We start from the raw sequence: 22,958 nt of genomic DNA, 5'->3' as shown, positions 1-22,958 counted from the left end.
TGGCAGGATCGAGGGAGATGGTGGAGGTGGCTCGGGTTGATCATGGTTGATGATGATGACGATTAGCGCCGTTGGCTACGTACGGTGCGAAAGAAGTTCAACAAGTGAATCGGTTCCTTTGTTTAAACAAAGGCGGTGCATCTCACTGGTGATGGGTCACTCTCGGAGTGTTACCGATGGGCACGCAGCAATGCGAGGCTATTCAAAAAAATGGTGATGATTCGGAGAAGATGCTAGTGCATGGGAGTGTGTGTCGAGATTTATGCAAAAGTAATGATATTAATCTGTAAAACAAGCGCCTCAAAACCACCCCGAACAAACAGGTTATACAAAAATGTACAGTGGGTTACACACGCAATGCTTAAACGATGACAAAGATTAGGTTTCATATCACAATGGGTTTTTTTTGTTTCAGTAAGTGCTGTTAATTCGACTGAAATGGATTCGATATACTGATAAGATGGATTATAATTTATAAATCCTTTCCAACAACAAATTGTATCCAAACTCAACACCGGCGTCGCTTTCGAATGCATTTTGGACACAGTGAATAGAGAAATCATTACACTACTATGATTGAGATGAGTAATTTCTTCTTCTTGGTTCTGACCCAGATGCCTGTGACCGCCAGGGTGGCCCAGATGTCTTGTGACCCCCAATGAAGTGACCCCTAGCATTGGTTTCCTTTGCATATTCATATCTGTGTTAAGTAATCTTACTTTTAAAAAAGTTTTGGAGAATTAAATGGCGGGTCACAAGACATCTGGACCAACCCTGTATATTGTAAACCCAATTCGCTGATACAATGACGTACAGAACGTCGGATATCCAACTTTCTGGGGAGGGGCGCTGAGGTATTGGCGGCCGTGTGAAAACGGCCGATAAGTGAACAGATACCAGCACCCACGCACAAACTGGTGACTGGACGAAAATGACTTAAACATGGGGACCATTCTTCCCTGGGCTTTAGAAAGGAAGCAAATGTACGCGAGTTTAAGAACGCAATACGGTACCGCGTGCGAAGGTGTCATATTTTGTGAACATCTATGGGAAATTACAGCTACACCCTTGCACAAATACCACACACTGCACTGGGTGTGTGGGTGCAGTTGATTGGTCAGGGCGAATATGCGACGTCCGGATATACGGCGTTACACTGTGGTATTCTATTCATATGTAACTCTGTTGAAGGATCATTGGAACCTCATTTGCCAGTAAAAAAATAAGATGACGCCAAAAAGCCTTTTGGCGTCATCTGGTCCGACCCATGTGAGACTAGGCTCTAAGGAAAGCTGTCTCGGGTGTGGACCAATCAACTTCAAGGACAGTGCACATTATCAGAGTTATGTTTTTTGTTTGCATTATGACTGCAGGTATTGTGGTCTATGCAAACATGACTCCTTGTAAAAAAAAGGTGTCAGTTTTGTTGCCAGATGGAAGGGTAAAAAAACAATTATCTGTTGAAGGATTTTTTGCCTTTTCCATGTATGTCGGGGATGATGATGGGGGGGGGGGGCAAAGCTGAATCGTGCATATTTATTGTCAACACTATTGAAGTAGATCTGATGAAAAAAACTGCACTGGCTTCCGGCCTACGGATGGCTCATATTGATCGGGCTGACGCTAAGTTAATCACCAAAATCTTGGCAGGCTGCTGGAGCACAGTCAAAGCATTAGCCATTGATTCTGGAGACCATCCGTAGAAGACAGGTGCTGTCAATGCGAATGTGGAATTTCCAGCTCGGGCTCAGGGCCCTGATGACAGAGTTGAGTGCCGGCTAACGCTCCCGCGAAAATACTTTGGCAATGCGAGAGAAATGCCAGTCAGAAGATTCTGAATAGGTAGGAGGTCAGGTTGCTCAGAGGTCAGAGCACGGATGAGAACCTGGGTTCGAATTCAGGTTTTAGCCGCCTGTGGTTAAACCGTGGTTCTCAAGTGTAGTCAGTCGATGATTTAAGCTTGGTCACCAATGACTACAACAACAACAAAACCCACTACGTAAAAGACAAAATTGGTTCTGTACTTAATTTGGCTAATTTCCAGTTCTGACAATAACGTATCGGTGTGACTGTCATGCGACAAACATTCCTATCATATCATGGGACCTCCTTTGCCAGTATCAAAGTATGATAATAGATGCATTGTCTTTGAAACTGATTGGTCCACACCAGAGACAGCTTTATTTAGTCTCAAAACGATGTAAGCCAAAAGGCATATGAAAGAAAGCCGTCTCTGGTGTGGCCCAATCAGTTTCAAAGACAATGCATATATTATCAGTTCTTTTTGTTTGCATTCTGACCACAAGTATTGTGGTTAATGGCAGACATGATTCCTTGTAAAAGGTTTCAGTTTGGTGTTTTAACACCTTCACACCTGTTTGTTGCCAGAAAAAAGGGGAAAACCTATTCTCATTCCTATCATATGCAGGGTGGGTGGGAAGGAGCAGCACTCTACCATACGGATGAGATACCACGTGAAGGTATCTTAGAGGTAGCTCTGCAATAACCACTTCCGTGGGCTGTTCTCTCGAACATAAAGGGTTGCACTGCCTGGCAATAGATCCAAATGGATAACCCAAATCAGGATAAAAGTGTGGGTAAATAACAAAAAATATATATTTATAAAAAGGCATGTCAAAATAGTCTCAAATGCAAATAAGTGCATGCTGGTGCTCCTGTTAGCAGCCCTAAGCTATTTGGTGAGCATGCCACATTCCTATGGCGTGTGTGAGTCAAAGAAAGAACTGGTGACTTCTCGTATGAAACGGAACTCCTCTTACGAACATCACAGATCGGTGTTATCAATTAATTTTTTGTTGTTGCAGACCCTACAGCTCCCGTTGTTACTTGGAGTTGCGGATAATACGGTCGCTAATAAGAGGAGTTCTACTTCGCTGGCACTCGTTAATGCTGACCACTGAGGGATGAAGGTACGAAGGGCCGAGTTTGACCTCTGACCAGGATTTTAACTGGTAACCTTTTCCGATTGAGAAGCCGTGTGCTCTGACCACAGTGCCACCTGGCTTGTAGAATATGTTACTGGAGGGATTGATGATTAACTTGGACATTGGCCCGTGACAAGTCTGACCTGTGCAAGAATAATAATGTACTAATAACTGCAGGTGACCCATGGCTCCAAAGCACTGCAGCAGCTGTAGCTGAAACGCCCCGTGAAGAGAACGAATGGGAACTTTGTACCCAGGAGCAGGACAGCATCATGCAGACCAATCCAAGAACAAAGATCCCCGTGTAGCCTTTAACAGACTATTGGGGCAAGTGCTGTTAGTGAGCACCTATAAAGTCCGGCACAGCACACAAAGGTGGCCAGCACCACGCCCGGCTGCATTTGTGCCCCCAAGTGGTGATGTTTACACACCGCACCAGGTACTCATTTAAGGCTGAGTCGACCGAGGGGAGGAGGCCTGGGACCGGTTCAGATAATTATCTGTTGGTGGCCGTAAGCGGGAATTGAACTCGCGTCGCAGGAGATACATCAATCAATTCCCGATGCCACTAAATTGATTAGCAGACTCAACACACAGTTATAATGGTTTGTACGTTGCTTTTCAATGGCACATGAAGTACATAATTAAATAAAGAATCCCCACCCTGAAGAATCCTCTGCCTCATTCCTCAATTCATTCACAGCTCAAGTCGCTTCACTGTCACTCGAAAATTGATCCTTAAACTGGGAAAACACGTGGATGCCACTGGGAGCCATGTCCAGTATGAATGGGATTTGTTCAGATTTCTCTGGATTTGCCTCTAAATATTTCTCGAGATTCCATGAAATGTTCACAACACTCCATTGACAGGGAAACACACGAAACAAATCATCACGAACAACTGTAAACGTAACAAGTTATTTTATTTGATATGAAAATCGGTAATTATAGTTTTGAAATACAGTACGTTAACACTGAACTTCTTACTCTATGCTATCGCAGCACTGCAGGCAATATTTTTGCCAAGTTTGTAATCAGTAAATACATTTTGTGACTATAAACTAGGGAAATTATATATTATTAGGAGGTAATACCTGCAACGCTTGACGATGTGGATTAATATATTGCATTTCAAGATGCCGTACAAAAACTGGGCAAATAATGTTGTACAGAGGCAGTGAGTCATCGGTAGAGGAAAAGGGGATATGAGACTTGAATAGAGGCAGGGAACCGATAGCACGGATAGTATGCATATACATATCCTGCATCGTTTACTTTGAGTAATACTTCTAGTTAATTGTCTAGTGACGTGATTGCATCCGTGTATTAAAGGTATTAAAGATCCTGTATCAGCGAATTATGTGTAATACAGTGCTTGGGAAATCGTCTATTGACATTTGTAACAACCTAACAAGATCCATCACCGACTTCTGGAGCACTGTTTGGCGACTTTTCCGCTGTAAGAAGTTTGCAACACCCATCGGGCATGAAGCCATCAAATGTTAAACTGGCACAAAATCCCGATTTTCACAAAAGCTTCTTGGGGAAAGCGCTGAGCCAACTACCGGGGGGAACTGTCCTGGCCCCAACCGGACCGTTTGGTGGCTTTACTGGAGAGGCTCGATGTGGACTTCCCCAGGCTGAAGGCCGTAGTAGAGCGAGCCGGCGGCCACGGCTGCCCAGGCCATGCGCTCGGTGGAGCAGCGAGCCCCCCAGCGCCCGTCGCGGCCCAGCACCACGGCCCCGCCGTGACCTCCGACCCGGTCGCGCATGTGGCTCAGAGCCAGCGTCGTCGCCTCATCCGGGGACTTTCCTTGGGTCGGGGCACAAGGGGCACATCTTGAGATGCAAGGGCAGCACCGGCGTGGTGAAGTATGGTCAAATATTTTTCGGTTTTTTCGGTAAAGTCACGTAGGTAAAAAAATCAAAATGAAATAAAATAATAATAAATGAAAATAACTAAATTAAATCACGACGTCTCGGAGGCAACACAAGTCTCCGTCTTCAGGTGGGACCGTCACAGCCAAATTCACTGTATGGTCAAATAACCTTCCACGCCCCGTATGGCATGGGGAGGCCTACATCTGCCCATGGATTGACAAACGGGCTGGACCTCTGATTAGCACGGTTGGTTACTTAGGGTGCGAAAAAAGTTAAACATACATACGTACGTATGTGCAAATGTACAACGGCAAATAATTACGTGCTTGAAGAATTCAAGTTGCGTTGCAAGGCATTGATGTGGATTTTCTACAGGTTTTCACGATGAAGAGGACAGTGTAAATTGTTGAAAATATCATAAGCAGTTGGCACTGGGAAACTGGCGCGTGGACTGGCAGAAATTAAAGGTCTTGTGATCGACTGGAGCAGCGTCGTCTTGGTTGAGATCTTTCCTCACCGACAATCCTTTTGAATATTGAGACCATCTGTTGCGTAATCACTTCCCCCCCCCCCCCGTGTGTCTTGTTTCTATACGGCTGCTTGCGCGTGGTGCTGCACGTACAACCGGGGCCCTGCGCGTACAGGTTCCATCGTGTATGGCCCGGTCTGTGTGCGTTGTGTCAGGAGACAGGTGCGAATGTGATCGTTGAAAGATTTGCCGAGTGCATGCCTCTGGCGAAAAAAAAGAAATCTCTCTCATCTGAAACTTTTTTTGGAAGAACAGCCAGAGGACAAAAAAAAACACATCTCATTCGGAATGAGGTACCTGCATGTTGGGTACTCTCCCCTACGAGATTATGCAGGTAGCTCTGTGTGTGTGGCGTCGTGGTTATTGCACTGTGGCGAGCGATAGTGTAGTGATTAGCGCACCGTGCTACGGACCTGGCGACCCGAGTTCGATTCCCGCTCATAGCCAACACCAGTGACGATTATCTTAACCGGTCTTGGGTCCTCCCCTAAGTCGACTCAGACTCAAATCAGTATCTGGTAAGGTGTATAAACATAGCCACTGGGAGATAAGGGCGGCTAGGCGTGGTCCTGGCCACGGCACCCCATTGTGTGCCGTTCCAGCCTGCATAGGTGCTTGCTAATAGCACTTGCCTCAAAAGTCTGTTAAAGGCTATACTGGGGATCTTTGTGCTTTTTTTTATACACCGCAACAGGTAAATCATTTCAGGCTGAGATGACCTTGGGGATAATCAGGCCCGAAAAACAGCCAGTGGAAAATTATGAGTACAGTGCCATACCTCTACGGGTTGTGCAGGTAAATGTGTGCGTGTGGGTTTTTTTTTGTTTTACACCACTACAGGTAATCACAATTTAAGGCTGAATTGACCCCGGTGAAGGTCAGGACAAGTTCTGCGTCAGGATTGTCATTGAAGTGTCCAAAGCTCAGCGAGTCGCACTCAAGACACCAGGGAATTCTTTTTGTACAGTAAAATGAGTGACAGTAGGTAAGATAATTCAAGTTTCTATAGTTGATAATCATTTACAGGGCGCATGCACACCAAAGCTGGCATGCAAGTGCATTCCATGCTAGTAAAACTTCACACGATTAGCGTGCATAGTTCATCAACTGATGCCGTGTACTCTGGCTGGAGATTGAGCCTGGGTTTCTGAGTTTGTTGCGCAAGTGTGTGAACAACCGTTCCCCAGTACTATACTGGGGAGACAAAGGTGGCAGGGTATGATGAATACCGCACCACTTTGTTTTACGTGTCCACAATAATAGGGTGCCACGGTGGCTAGATGTTAACTACCTCACCTGGTATACAGGAGGTCGTGGGTTTGATCCCGACCCTGATGCCTGTATATTTGGAGTTTGCGTGTCTCTCTCTCATCATCATCACGGTGGCTAGGAGATGTTAACTTCCTCACCTGGTATACAGGAGGCCGTGGGTTTGATCCCGACCCTGATGCCTGTTGTATATTTGGAGTTTGCGTGTCTCTCTCCCCGTGGTCGCGTGGACTTTTACTCCGGGTCCTCTGGTTTTCCCTCCACATTTAGAAACATGCGTTTATAGTATTTGGCTGCTAAACATTTGATAAGCCACTTCGTTGAGCTATCATGTGTGGCCAGGTCGCTTCTGAAAAAAAAACTATATAGCTCTGTGGGCCTTACCTGGTAAAATATAAATAGTTAATAGGTGCTCACTAAGAGCACCGGCCCATATGGTCTGCCAAGTTAAATGAGTAATCTTCGTCATTGTGCGTATATATTTATCAACCTGAACAGGAGCTCAACTCGAAACGCTTGGCCGAACGGTGTGCGAGACTCAACAATTGATCTTTGTTATATTTCGTAAAATCACAAATAAGGATAACTCCCACCGGTGCCTTCACATTAAAAAAAAGTGTTTAAGTCCATTGGCCTCTTGGTTTTTTGAGCAACCATCATGCCGTGGACGTGTGTCATTTATCGTGCAACCGTTTGTGTTCAATGCCACAATTGTGGCGCGACATGGGCTCGAACCCTGTGAAATGCACGGCACCGCTGGCAAATTGTCGGGGCATCTACTGGTGTGGACGAGTGAGCGGCTGACGGCAGTGGCGTCACTCCACCTTGCTTCATATGCAGAGTCAGCCTTCATAGGCGCTTGCTAACGCACTTTACCGCATGCAGGGGAAGTGTTGGTGGGGTGGGGGGGGGGCGGCACTTGGTCGTTGTGAGGCTGTCAGTGGGCACCTTGGGACGACCTTGCCATACCGCGGGTGCATGCATGCGTTCTGTGCTGCTGGCGGTGGTCGGTTTGGTAGATTTTTTTTTTCCACGGTAAAAGTCACGTGAAACTGCGTGACGATTCGTTGGGCGCATTCTCCTTTCCATCCAGGTAGCGCGCCACGCTCATACTTGCACCTACCGTATTCTCCGGAGTATAAGTCGTACTTTTGTCCCTCCCAGTATTTTAGAGTAATGTTTGGGGATGCGTCTTATAATCTTGTAGGTGTGTGTGACTAGATTTGGTTAACCGTATTGACACTTGGGCACTCGTTTGGGGTGCGGCTTACTTCAGCGGTGTCTTTTCATCTGGAGATTACGGTAAATTCCATGGACTGCCAACTCAAGTCGACCACAGTAATATTTGCGAGTACTGTAGGAGGCTGATGTCCAAAACCACATGGAATGTGCCGATCCTATCAGACCTCAGAAGCTAAACAGTGTTGAACCTGAGGGTTTTTATTTTAGAAGCTATGGGTAGCAAAGGTTCCAACTTACATGCCAACGTTGGTCCAACGTTGCATGTTTACTGGTAAGGCACCAGGGCAACTTAAACAAGGGCAACTGCCTTGCATGTAACTTTGTAACACTTTCCCAATGATGCACAGGGCAACTGTAGTTGCCACCTGTCCTGGTTTTCCCCAGGGCCATTCTCTAATTTGAGACAGCTTTTTTGAGAAATGTGCCGTTAAAAGTCCCGGGTTTTTGTCAATCGCACAACAGCACGCCCACTCCAGGCAATGCACGTGCAAGCGAGCTCTCCCGTCTTCTGGCATTGCGAGATATTATTCTGCCCAGTTTCTTGTACATCAGAGGTGGCAGGCAAGCCTTATCTCGCCCCCCTCCCCCCCATAGGTCAACTCAGTCTCAAATGAGTACCTGACGCAGTACGTTGACCGTCAAGCATTTGGGGAGACAAAGGTCACCGGGCGTGGTTTTTGGCCACACCGGCTTTAGGAAGTGATCTCGAATGGAAACTTGCACCTGCGGTCTTGAAGATACACGGGGAAAGTTGTTGGGATCTCTGTGTGTGTGTGTTGGATCTTCTCCCTTCCATGATGTCCGCGCCTGCACTCTTTTCTGTTGTGATGATATTTAAAAAAAATCAGATTTGATTAAGCTCCGGGAAATCTATGAATTACCACTGCTTTATTTTCGATTCATCGTGTGACACTGTCGTTTTAGCTCTTGATTTTTATTTGCATAATTGCCGTACTTTTTTTTTCTATCCGTCCTCAATTTTGGTGACCCAGGTGCACTCTCGCAAACGAGACTCGATCCTGGTCGTCTTTTGGTGGACTACACCTGGTTTAAAAAGAAACGAAATGAACGCAAACTTAATTAACTTGTGCTGTCAATGTTTGAGAATAGCAAGATGTGAGCTGAACCAGCCCGTGCCGCTAGGGGTCACTCGTCACCGCTACGGGGTCACGCAATGCATCAGGCTCACGAAGCCAAGCCGAAGCAGATTGCAGACAGTGGAAATCTAGGCAAGGAACGGAACTAGTTTAGCCAATAACCTAAACAAATATAGAAATATTATTTTTAAACCCCACGAAGAAGTTTAGAAAAAAGTAATCAAAGATTTAGATAAAAAAATGCAATAATCTTTGGTTCTTTCGGTAAAGTCTGTTTTTACAGTCTGCATCAGCAGCAGATCACGCTTTCCCACCTGATGACGGACGCTTGTGTTGCGCCCGAAACGTCGTGATCTATTTTGTTTTATACCTACGTGACTTTACCGAAAGAACCAAAGAGCATGTATTCCTGCAGTCACGAAAGCTTCAAATCAAGATAAAAAAAATGCAATGTCACGGATCCGACCGTCACATATCCGCCCTGACCAATTAACCGCCCACACCCAGTGCAGTGCTTATGCAAGGTGCAGCTTTCACCATCGATAAGACGTCCGCAAATCTGACGCACGTGTTCCTAATCTCACGTTACTTTCACTCTGTCGAAAGGCATGTTCCCCACGTCGAAAGCGGCTCGCACGATATGTTTGCCTAATGACCGTTTTGTACGCGCGTCTGTGTCTCTGAAAGAAGTTCAACACACATGCATGCGTCCTGTAATTTTCCACGCATGTCATTTTCGGTTATCCGCCTACATCTGTCTCCAGTGAGTCGGATATGCGACATCGTGCTGTATGAGGAAAAGTAACAACAACGTCAGTGCGTTATTTACTCATATTATGACATAAATTATGCAATGCAGTGAATTGGCAATCAGTTGTTGCTGGTGCTGCTGCTGTAATGTAATGATAATTAAAATGTATAAAGCGGCCTTAAACAATCGTTCTCACACGCAATTTCGCACACGGTCGCACGCAAACGGACACGCACACGCCACGCACACGCACACGCCACGCACACGCACACGCCACGCACACGCCACGCACACGTCACGCACACGCACACGCCACGCACACGCCACGCACACGCACACGCCACGCACACGCCACGCCACGCACACGCACACGCCACGCACACGCCACGCACACGCCACGCCACGCACACGCACACGCCACGCACCCGCCACACAAACGCACACGCCACGCACACGCACCGGCCTCCATGTGGAACAGGATGAGTCGCGCCAGCGTGACCTTCATGATCGACTCTCCGTGCCCGGTGGTGGAAACGGCGCCCACAGCGTTATCCGCGTACCCTCCGCAACCTTTGCACAAAGACAAACGCTGACTGCTGGGGGGCAAGCGGCGTTAGCGAATAGCACCGATGAAGACCGGCCCGGCACACGGGGTGGGGGGTTGGTGGCCGACCCTATGCCCGGCCGTCTTTATCTCCCCAGTGGCGATGTTTTGCATATGGAACCAGGTTCTCATTTGAGGCTGAGTCGACCTAGAGGAGGCCCAGAACTGGTTCAGATAATATAATCATCACTGGTATTTGCCGTTGGGCGGGAATTGAACTCGCGTCGCCGGGCTCGTAGAGCGGTGCGCTCACCGCAATGGCACCGCTCCCCACTACCGCACCCTTGCACAAACACCACACATGGATGTCATGAACACATTCCTGCGGAGGGAGCTGGTAGGAACGTTGGGTTGCTCGGTCAATGGCCAGGGTCAACGGCGGCGTGGTGTATTCCGCAAATATGCTCGACTGTGAGGGCGGGCACAAGCCGGTGTAAGTAGCTTAAACGTTGAGTTTTATAAGGGCACCACGGGGTGACCAGCCCCTCCCCACCCAGCCCCACCCCTCCCACCCCCCACCCAGCCCCACCCTCCCCACCCAGCCCCTCCCTACCCTCCCCACCCAGCCCCTCCCCACCCTCCTCACCCAGCCCCTCCCCACCCTCCCCTCCCCACCCAGCCCCTCCTGGGAGGAGGTGGTGGTAATTTTTTGTGTTTTCAGTCAATTAATGAGTGTTTATACACGTGCGAGGAAACCTGAGCACCTGGAGAAAAACCCACGTGTGTGAGGGGTCAACACTCAAACCCCATACAGATGGAAAAGATGGAGATTAGTCCACATTAAATTTCACCGCCTTCTGCTGGCGAGCCAGGGTATGGCACCTTCTCGACACCCACGGCAAGAGAGTTTCACGACATCTGCGTGTGATCCACCAACCCTCGGCTCCAAGAGTAATGGGATTGAAGGCCACGTGCGTTAGCCATCACTGCCCAGCGGTGACTATACGCAGATATACATGCAGATACGCACACAGATACACAACGATACACATACTCATACTGGTAGGAACCTCCTGGTTACACCAGCCCACAGAGGATTATTGTGTCCGTCCGTCCGTCGTGCATCCAAAAATGGGAGGGGTGGGGCTGGGTGGAGAGGGGAGGGTGGGGAGGGGCTGGGTGGGGAGGGGAGGGTGGGGAGGGGCTGGGTGGGGCTGGGTGGGGGGTGGGAGGGGTGGGGCTGGGTGGGGAGGGGCTGGTCACCCCGTGGTGCCCTTATAAAACTCAACGTTTAACCTACTCACGCCGGCTTGTGCCCGCCCTCACAGTCGGCCATATTTGCGGAATACACCACGCCGCCGTTGACCCTGCAGGCCATTGACCGAGCAACCCAACGTTCCTACCAGCTCCCTCCGCAGGACAATGTGTTATCTACATATGTTGAGGAGTATTGTCAGTCACCTATTAGGGGGCGAGCTGAAGGAGGTGCGAGCGGGTTGAGAGTCATGCGGGGCCCAGGGTGACGTAACGTCGCGGGTTACGTAAGGGGATTTCGGAAAGCACTTTCGGGAACATGGGCGGGGCCGAGCTGGGGGGGAGGAGCCACCCAAAGGGTTCTTAAGAGGGACCCCGTGACGGGGGCGTGGTCGTCGTTATGAGCCAGTGTAAGGACCGGCTGGAGTGGGGGTCTCTCTCCTCGTCGCAGAGAGGTGTTGGCTGATCCCCCGCTTCGGGCTGATGAGTGAGAGAGCCAAAAGGATAGCCGAGGGTCGGGTCCAAATAGTTATTCAGTGTTCGGGTGAAGGACCGAGAGAGAGTGCCCCTACACTGGTGTGAGTGTAGGATGCCGAGTGTGAGAGTGTTTTAATAAACGGCAACAGCCCTTATAGTATTCCCCGTCTCCGCGTGATTGTACTGCACAACATACACATAGACAAAATATCTCCCAATTAGCCTATAAAGGCGGAAAACACATCGCAAAGATAATTGCATCTGAAATCAACTGAGCAGGCAATTTCTCTTTATATGTACAATTTGTGTTTGAATGTAACATTCGGCAGCCTTGCCTCCCACGTAATGAGTTAATTGCAGTACTTGTGAGTTGCTAACTACACGAGGGGAAATCCTCACCACACTTGGGCGCACAATCAGGGATGATCTCTGTCGCCTTGATTACGGACGCGCCTCTAACATTAAGGGGGGGGGGGGGGGGTGGTGCTACATTGCATTAACTGCAGTGGTAGCGAGACATTGCCGAATAGTGGCATGTGACGGACAAGGTGCTAGGAGGTGGAGGGTATTGTACTGGAGACTGCTCAACTCCACAAGCTTTAGATCGGCTCCATAATCTATTGGTGGTGGGTTCCAAAAGGGGCTATTGCTGCCCTGATATTTTTCGACGCCCGTTAATCGTAATCGTCTCAATTGTAAAATAAAAAGTGTGCGTGATCTAATTGACTGCCCAATAAGCAACCAGTACTGGAGGCACTGGAGTGTTTCCTTTGAAACAGAAACATGATTTGCAAAAGTTAAGAGTTACAATTGTTTTCCTACCAAGTTGGAAATACGTTTTTTTTTTCCTAACTTGATAGCTCAGCAGCTGTGTTAATATTTTACTGGCAACATTGCACGTTCTTTGGACGTAACCGTCCGTGCGTCCATCCCTCCCTCCGGACGTGACCGTTCTTTGGACGTCACCGTTACAGGGGATAGGATAGTCAGAGAAAAGTAATAGATAACACGCAGCCAGCCAGCCAGCAAAACTTATATACGTATAGAATACAGTAATGCCTCCTGTGAAACGTGCATCTGCGTGCACCACTGCATGCGCACGGTAGAGTACTACGATATTTCATTCTTGGCTAACCTATCGAACAAAGACGGTTGCCACATCGTGCGCTTTCAGATGCGCTTCTGTGGCCGTCCTGAACAATCTTCCTCCCGATGTTAGGACGCCACTCGGAGCCATGCACTTTTAAACCATCATCTAGATAGAAACCAATATATATGTTTTAGAACTGCTTTTGTCTTTAGTTTTGTTGTCCTTCCCCCCGCACCTCCGTTTAGCACGGATGGCTACGTACGGTGCGAAAGAAGCTCAACATACGTACGTACCCACGATGGGGCTGTCTCCGACGCGACCGGGCATCTTGTTGGTGATGCCTCCTGTGGAAGTGGCACACGCCACGTCACCCCGCGCGTCCAGGGCCACCGCACCCACGGTGTCGTGGACCCTGCGGACAGACAGCCGCTTTACAAACACACATAAACAGACGCATTTATATATATTAAAAAACACATTGTACGCGTGTAAATGTATGTTGAACTTCTTTTGTGCTGTACGTTGCCAAACGTGCTTATCGAAGGTGCGGGGGAAGTACAGCAACATACAAGACACCCAATCGTGCTGTGACGGTTCCACCTGAAGACGGAAGCTTGTGTTGCCTCCGAAACGTCGTGATTTTTATTTTATTTTAATTTTACTTTTATTAATTTAAATGTTTTACATACGTGACTTTACCGAAAAAAACCCCTAAGAATATGAATCCTTGCAGTCACGAAAGCTTCAAATCTAGAATTATACGGGGGATCTTTTCAAATCCTTTATATTAAGTTCACTTGCTTGCTTGCGCGCTTACGACCGTGCAAATATTTCGGTCGTTTTTTAACCCACTTCCCGTGATCCAATCGAGCTGACATTTTGCACACAGACTCGTTGTGCGTGACAATTTATTTTCGTGAAAAAAATTCCAAAATGTTCCACTTTTTAGAATTTTTTTTTTCATATTTAATTTAAAATACCAATGTGATAAAAATGAAACTCTTACTCAAGAAAAACAGAAATGAATAATAAAATAAAACCGATGCCACGCATATAACGGATTTATAGTAAAAAACTTTGTTTTTACGGGTTAATTTTTTATCTTTGTCCACGGGCATCGTCCGTGTGTGTCCGCACCGCTCCGAGCTGAAGAGCGCCCTCACGGCGTGGCGGTAGCGCCGGTAGCGCTCCCACTCGGAGCGCGCCGCCTCCGTCACGAGCTCGCGCTGGGGCACGCGCGCCACCCCCAGCGCCTCGGCGAAGCGCGCGGCCCCCGCCGCCGTCAGCATGGCGTGCTCCGTCTGCAGCGTGGTTTGTCGCACCGACACGGGACGATGACGACGATGAGAGGTCGGCTTAACGGCTTTCGCCAACCGATGTCATTCGTGTAGCAAAGATTTCGTTTAAATAAATTAAATATGCTAAATTCCTCTTGATATGCAAATAATTTTGTCAAGGCGCTCTTCTTCCCCCCTCCAACCCAGCTTAAATATACGCTCCAAGCTTGGTGGTGTTTCATTCTTCACCTGAGGACGGCTGCTTGCGTTGTGGCCGAAACGTCGTGAGAATTATTTTATTGTTTTATTTTTATTATTTTATTACTTCCCTTCTACGTGACTTTACCGAAAGAACCAAGAAGATTTCGTTTTGGGTTTGATTGCGTAAATATGAATGTGACGTTAACCCACCACCACCTGACACAGCCAATTAGTAAGGTTTGTCAAGTAAACAAAATGTGCCAATTCGTTACTACAGCACACTGGTGTGTTGGAGAATAATTCTAGATTTGAAGCTTTCGTGACTGCAAGGATTCATATTCTTAGGTTTTTTTTTCGGTAAAGTCACGTAGGTAGAAAATTCAAATTAATAAAAGTTAAATAAAATTAAATAAAAATCACGACGTTTCGGAGGCAACACAAGCTTCCGTCTTCAGGTGGAACCGTCACAGCACGATTGCTGTATCAAATAAGATAAATTACAAAAAAACAGTCCTAAGAATATGTTGTAGAATAAACCCACAACACTTATAATTCGAGTACGATGTTTCGCCGGCGATTACAACCAGCTTTCATCAGGCGATTGTGAGAATTGGCTGAGGTCGGGTGGTGGTGGGTGAACGACACATTTATATTTACGCGATATAACCCAACACAAACCTTCATGATGAACGATGAGAGGCGGAGGAGGACTCAGTGAGGGTCTTCCTGCAACTGCTTCTTGCTGGCGGAAAGGGCCCTACCGCCACCGGAGGGAACTCGAGAGTGGCATTTTTGGTCTCCTCTTCCACCAACATTGGCAGGAAGTTGTTGGAAGAGGTAGCGTGTGGGCCCACACTTTAAACTCCACCACGCGCGATATGCTAGTCAGCTGTCACTCGGCTAGCTGGGGTGAATACATTTATACCGCTTGGCCAAACAGAAGCAGTGGGGGGCATTTACGAAACTTGCGCCGTTGTTTCACCTGTCGTGGTGGGAGAGCGAACTGGTGACCTCTGGAGTGCAAGTTCAGTGTGCCGACCGCTAAACTAATCGCGGGAACTCCGGTCATTCTCGCAGCCGCTTTTGGCTGAGCCATCGAACAAAGACGGTCACTGCGACGCGCGCTTTCAGATGCGCTTCTGCGGCCGTCTGGAACGCTCTTCCTTCCGTTATTAGGAAGCCACTGGAACTATGCACTTTTAAATCTCGATTGAAAACTGATTTCTTTAAAACTGCTTTTTGTCTTTAGCTTGCTGTCCTCCCCCCGCAGCTCCGATATACATGGTAGGCTACGTACAGTGCGAAAGAAGTTCAACGTACATACAGCACATTATCTGCAACGATACAAACGCATTTAGACCTGACAGACGCATGTAGCTCTCGGGGGATATTTGGTCTCCTCTTTCACGCTGGCCAAGCATCTTGGGATTGCCGATGCTTTACCCCATCACACGTGACGTGCCGATTGACTGCCTCACCGTGGCGTGCCCTCTTACACTGCTGGTGGATGGAGGAGGTGGGTGGGGGGGGGGGGGGTTGATTTAAAAAATACTTGGCTCATCGTTTCAACTTCCGCGCCGGAAGATGGAATCGAACCGGCGATCTCTGGATTGCAAGTCCAGGGCGCTGATGACCGTTACACCAGGGCAGGTATCTTTACACACAGAGGTACGCATCGATCCACTGGTGGATGAGGGCCTACGCACACTGCCCGGGTTGTAGGGGTTCGTTTAACCAGACCTCACCATGCCGGACAGCTCGGGGACACGGCTCGGTTGTCACTCGACATCAACGCGAGCAGTGGCCACGATTTGAACTCATGTTTGCCGTGGTTAGCGCACTGCACTGTGAACCCGCCAAAAGGAGTTCAATTCCTGACCATGGCTAATATCGGTGGCGAGAGATATTCCCCACCCCACCCCCCCCAATTCAATAATCTGCACTGACCAGCACGGTGACACGGCTGCTGTAGCATAAGGAGGCCTTCGTCAAGCGATGGATAAACCAAGGGGCTGTATATTATTGTTATTATTTTATCTACGAATCCTGGCGTGTGAACGTGATGCAGTGTGTAAACTGCTCGGCTGTTGGGTTGCGGCAACTGGGAGCGGTGTTTGTCGCTCAGGATCCTTAAGGCTTCATGAGAACTGGGCGTGGGCTCGGCGGCTCAAATTTAAATTCGACCTTCGCGAGGTCACGCGTGCTCCGATCGCCAGATTTGGAGCCGGGCGATGTCTTTAACGCGACCTTCAGGGTGACGTGGCGACGAGGAATTCAATCGCCGAGCAACCCGAGCTGAAAATCCTGAATGTCCCCCCCACCCCCAATCCTTTCCCTCTCCTCCTTCTCCCCCCCCACATAAGCAACCGACGGTCGGAGAGGCATTTGGTATTTTTTAAAGGTTGAATTTTGAAAAATATGGCGTTCGCCTTTCATGTAGAAATCCTTAAATGTTGTTTGGGAGCAATTGAATGGTCAGAATCCTACCGGCTAAGCCGGCATCTCCAAGGTGAAATCACTGTTTAGCACGGTGGGCTACGTACGGTCCAAAAGAAGTTCAATATACATACATACATTACTGCTACAAATCATTTGCAGCTGATTGCCGATGGACTGGGAACACTTTTTTTCCCTAAGCTTACCTACACACGGGTCAACTCTCATCGACTAAAACTACTCATATATATAATACTTGAAAATACACAAGAGGGTATGGGTGATGAGCCAGTGGTGGAAGTTCCACATTCCCATGGTGGAGGCGAATCTATTCCGAGGGAAACCATTGTTGACTTCCCCATAAAGTAATATTTTCAACCAACAAGCAATGTTTGATCTCGCAACCTTTTGATTGGGCGCCCCAGATGTTAACTACCTCGCCTGGCATACGCGAGGTCATGGGTTCAATCCTGACCCTGAAGGTTGTATATTTGTAATTTGCATGTTCTCCCCGTGGTCGTGTGGATTCTTCTCCGGGTCAACATGCTATACATTTCCACATGATGATAAATCACTTCGTTGAGCTATTAATTGTAGCAAGGTCACTTCTGAAAAAGAGCGATATAGCTCAGTGGGCTTTACCTGGTAAAATAAAAAAAAAGTTTAGTATAATAATTGTTTTTTTACCCTTTTATCTGGCAACAAAACTGACACCTTTTTTACGAGTCATGTTTGCATAGACCACAATACCTGCAGTCATAATGCAAACAAAAAACATAACTCTGATAATGTATGCACTGTCCTTGAAGTTGATTGGTCCACACCCGAGACAGCTTTCCTTAGAGCCTAGTCTCACATGGTGTTGGACCAGATGACGCCAAAAGGTGTCAGTTTTGTTGCCAGATAAAAGGGTAAAAAAACAATTATATTTTTTACTGGCAAATGAGGTACCAATGGTGTAAAAGTTTAGTATAGTTTCGATTTGAAGCAGCTCGCTCTGCCGTCGAGTCACCGGGTGCACAAGAACACACACACGGGATTCTGCCCTCTGCCCATCACCGCACCTTCTCCATGACCGCGCGGGCCAGGCTGACCGGGTTCGCCACCCCTTGCACGCACGACACGGAGCCCAGGCGCAGTGTCCTCCCGTCCATCATGAGCGCGTCCATCTCCACCTCGCCAGCCTCCGTCAGCACCGAGCCATGGCCTGGGAGGCGAGATGCATGGTCATAAATGAATTTTTTTTTTGCTGTAATATTGGCCTCGACATAAGAGGCTCCAACCTATGGATATATGTAGTTGAACTTCTTGTGCACCATACGTAGCCAACTGTTCTAATCTGACATTCATAACTAAAGAGGCTCAACGTTTAGTCGACGAGACTAAGCGAATGGCGACGTGAAATCCACAGCCGAAGGACCTGCATCAAAAAAACAAATAGAACCCTAAGGTCGTGGGTTCGATCCCGACCCTGATGCTTATTGTAGAATTGGAGTTTGCGTGTTTCTCTTCCCGTGGTCGCGTGGATTTTTCTCCGGGTACTCCCGTTTTTCCCTCCACAATTAGAAACATGCGTTTATAGTAATTTGGCTGCGATACATTTCCACTTGATAAGCCACTGCGCGTTGGGCTATCATTTGTGCCCAGGCCTCTTCTGAAAACGAACTATATAGCTCAGTGGGCCTTACCTGGTAAAACAAAAAATTGTAAAAAAAAAATTCGATTTAAAGCTTTCGTGACTGCAGGGATTCATCTTCTTGGTTCTTTCGGCTACAACGCAAGCAGCTGTCCTCACCTGAGGACGGCTACAACGCACGGCTACAACGCAAGCAGCCGTCCTCACCTGAGGACGGCTGCTTGCGTTGTAGCCGAAACGTCCTGAGAATTATTTTACTATGTTTAATTTTTTATTATTTTATTATTATTTCCCTTCCACGTGACTTTACCGAAAGAACCAAGAAGATGTAATTTTTGTCTTTAAGTTATCAACGTGAATACAGATACCCCCGGCGATGGACACACACACAGAGCGAGAGAGGGAGAGTGGCGGCACCGCAGACCCGCGTCGAAGGCCGCGTCATCCTCCAGCGCTTTCACGGCCACCTCCACAGCATCGAGCGCGCTGCCTCCCCCGCGGGACAGAAGCTCGTGGGCTCGCACGGCGGCGCCCTTCACCCCCGCCATGCTCGCCTCGGCAAGATCGTCCGGGATGGCCCACGCCCCGCCGTGCACGACCACCACGGCCAGCCCGGGATTCCTCCTCCTCCTCCTCGTCTCGTCGTCATCGTCGTCGTCGTCGTTCATCTTCTCCGCCGCCTGCGACTTCTCGTCACGTCCCGACTCCTTGGGAGGCGCTTGCATCGCGAACCCCCCGCGCACGTTTTGTTCCGCTGCGTTTCTCGCCTCTCGATCGCGTTGCGCTGATGTCTACTTTGTTGAGGGCGACATAGGCGCGTCAAATAAAGATTGGTTGACGATTGAGGTTCATAATAATTATCAGCCATGATCGGTCGATCGATCTACTGCTGGTGGATGAAGACCTCCGCAATTCCATCGCCAACTCTCACCAGTTCTGAGATGTAATAATCCACCTAGCACCTGCACGAGATGATTGCATCCATCCATCTGCATAGAGTACTACATGTGACTACCTCCACTTTACTTACTCCACCACATGCAATATTGCGATCAACTAACTGCGGTGTACTCATTTCAACTGCTGAAACCATCAACTCATTCTAGCTGAGAATCCACTTGTTCGCCATCGTTGTCAACGCGTGCCTGGAATTTTCTCCAGGTGGTCTCCAGAGCCGGAGGAGGCGTATTGTTGCAAATTCTCAGAAGTGTTCACATTGTTTTGAAGCACCCTGTAGTTGGCAGATGCCACTCTCGCAATCGGTCCCCGACTTATCGGTCCCGCCTGTCTCAGGCCACTCTGTTGGCTCTGCTTGTGCACCAGGAGCCATCCGCCCTGCATGTGTTGTCAACCGGGGCTCGGAGGGGGTGGTTTGGGAGGAACCTGGGGCAGACTTTGTTTGAACCCCGTTAACTGGCATCCATAAGGCAGCACTGACCCTGCTTCCACTGTCGCCATGTCGGGATGTCTTCATTTACGGATGATATGTTTGTTCTCTCTCTATGTATCTCTGTGATATCTGTCTGCTTATATGTCTGTCTATGTGTCTCTGGTTATGTGTTGTATCTCTCTCTCAAATGTAGCATTCTCAGGAAGAACGTAATCAACCAGGTAGGGTGTTGACTGTTATGTTATCCGACTCTCTGTTGTATTACATTACATTTCTAAGTATACTAGATTTGTGTTTCTATTTCATTTCTACCTGATGATGATTGCTTGTGTTGCAATCGAAACGTCGTATGCTAGTATTTAATTTATTATTTTATCTTTATACGTGACTTTACCGAAAGAACCAAAGAGTAATTCCTGCAGTCACGAAAGCTCCAAATTAAGTTTGCCAGAATAAACTTTGGAAATAATAAAAATAATCATAATTTCATGTTATTTTGCGTAATTCGTGCAATCGCATCCCACAACGCTGCGCATCAATTAACCAGTCCCTTACACGGGTGATATAAAAAAAACAAATCAAAAACGAAAAAGATGAATACGTAAATAACGGGAGAAAATATGAAGAATGACCATTGCCTGAAACGTCACTTATTATATTGTTTTACTGTTGAGGCCACAGCGTTATTGGCGAACGTGTTGAGTTCTTGTTTTAATGTTTTTGTTCTTGTCCTTGTGCACACCCACTGTCACAGCAGCAGCATTATCACAGCAGCAGCATTATCAGATTATCTTTAGAATTTCAGACGCGCATAACAGACTCTATTCTTGCCTATGGTAATATGTTTAGCAGCTACATGCCAATGTTGAGGTCTGCTAGCCACGAGAGGGCTTCAGGAGAGAGGAGAGAGTTCGTGTAGTTTTTATATTTCTCCGTTGAAGGAGCAGAGACTATGGTGGTTTATATGTATGCATGTTTAACTTCTTTCGCACCGTACATTGCCAACCGTGCTAATTGGAGGTGCGGTTTAACATATGGTCCATAGTTAGAGTTGCATGGGTAAAATCACATTGATTAGGCAATCGTTAATGCATCTCTATGTGTCTATATGCATCTATATGTGTCTATTTAGGTCTCTATGTATATCTATGAGTCTATGTGTTACTATGTGTCTCATTGAGTTTACTATATGGCCCATAGTTTGAATTACGTGGCCACGATCACACTACTTTGGCTCATATTTCATGTATCTCTATGTATTTAAATGTATCTCTACGAGTCTATTTGTATATCTGTGCTACTATAGAACTCTGCGTCTCAATGTTTTTACGAAATCATTCCATAGTATGCAATGCATGGCCACAATGTCAATCGCACTGCCGTGGCTCGCGTCTTTAATTTTCCATTTATTGACTAAGCTGCTTCGATCATTCACTGAAAAGCACAGCACACACTCACACACTTACGTGACCGGGTGGCCTTGCACGCGACTTGCAATGTCAGACTCGCGTTAGCATCGCACACTTCGACAAGCAGCAGCAGCAAGCAAGCAGCAGGAACGGCGTGGCTTCATTAGCGGCTGTCGGGGCGTAGATTCACACGCGCCAAACAGCAGCGGCACGGAAAGCCATGTTTTTTTTACCTCTTGCGCGCTGTCGATTCAAAGAGCCGAATGAGAAATGACGAATTTTAAATAGGGCGGCCGCAACTGCAAGCGAAGATGGCTCCTTTCGTTAAGAAACAACAAAGTCCACGCGCGCGCACGCACACACACACACTCACGTACACTCTCACACTCACTCATTCAAGTCGACCTGTGACCCTGACCGTGAAGAGAGAGAGAGAGAGTGTCTTGCTTGCTGCACTGTAAGGCTGCTTGCTGCTGCAAGGCTTCTTTGTAAGCGGTTTGGTGTCCACCAGTTTAGCATTATGGACCGCGTGCCTGCATGGCCGAAACGAGACCCACACTCCTGCGGACTTAAGCGCGTAATCTTAAAGACGCAACACACCATGAGCATCAAGCCAATCTCATCTTGTTAATTATACGTCTCGCTCATATATGCACCTGTCTGTTTAACACGTAGGAGGCTTTCGCGACCAATGTCATACATAATAGAGTTTTTTTTGGGTTAGATCGCGTAAATATATAAATGTGTCGTTAAACCCGCCACCACCCGACACAGCCAACTAGTAAGGTTTGTCACGTAAACAGAACGTGACCAATTCGTCACTAGTACAGCACACCGGTGTGTTGGAGAGCCAAGCCAGGCTGTCGCCTGATGAAGCTGGTTGTAATTACTGGCGAAACGTCGTACTCAGATTGTAAATGTTGTGGCTTGGCTCTCCAACACACCGGTGTGCTGTACTAGTGACGAATTGGCACGTTCTGTTTACATGACAACCCTTACTCATTGGCTGTGTCGGGTGGTGGCGGGTTTAACGACACATTTATATATTTACGCGATCTAACCCCCCAAAAAAACCTGGACTATGGATGTACCTGTCTCTCCACGTAAACAATAACACACAAACCACCGCCCCCATATTATTCTGGGCATGCGATGAGCAGCGTTGATTCAGTACTAACAATATCTGGGCCGGTTTGGACTTGTAACATCTTGCTTGCAAGCCAAGATTCTCGCCGGTTTGACGCAATGGTAAAGACGAGTAATATTGTACTCAACTCAAAACGTAATTTACAGCAACGTTTCGGAGAATATAGATGACAAAATAAATAAGCAATGTCTCCTCCACGTAATTTTCGTAGCATTTTGTACAACCTATCAACCCGCCACGGCCATCTGAGGGTGGTGAATTTCAGCAGCATTGCTTCGAGACAAAGTGAAACTCCGAACCAGGTTTCTAAATTACAACGTCTCATCAGCAGCTTCAACTGCCACAGGTTATTGGCAAAGAGCTTCTCTCTGAGATATGGGTCC

General features: G+C 47.7%; 1 protein-coding gene across 1 annotated transcript; it reads right to left on the bottom strand.

Annotated features, from left to right (window-relative positions):
• Positions 1 to 4,231: 4,231 nt before the first annotated feature.
• LOC144945577 (isoaspartyl peptidase/L-asparaginase-like) lies at positions 4,232 to 21,717 on the bottom strand. The gene is made up of 7 exons (XM_078874065.1): positions 21,662 to 21,717; positions 19,054 to 19,423; positions 18,058 to 18,200; positions 14,217 to 14,380; positions 13,373 to 13,491; positions 10,174 to 10,284; positions 4,232 to 4,758 (listed from the first exon to the last, which is right to left on the bottom strand). The coding sequence occupies exons 2-7, from the start codon at positions 19,352 to 19,354 to the stop codon at positions 4,553 to 4,555; spliced, it is 1,044 nt and encodes a 347-aa protein (XP_078730191.1). The 5' UTR covers positions 19,355 to 19,423; positions 21,662 to 21,717; the 3' UTR covers positions 4,232 to 4,552.
• Between the last annotated feature and the right edge of the window lie 1,241 nt (positions 21,718 to 22,958).

The sequence above is a fragment of the Lampetra fluviatilis genome, chromosome 2 (assembly GCF_964198595.1).
Source record: "Lampetra fluviatilis chromosome 2, kcLamFluv1.1, whole genome shotgun sequence".
NCBI lineage: Eukaryota > Metazoa > Chordata > Hyperoartia > Petromyzontiformes > Petromyzontidae > Lampetra > Lampetra fluviatilis.
Note: the sequence above shows the minus strand (reverse complement) of the source record. Positions and strands in the feature narration are given on the sequence as shown.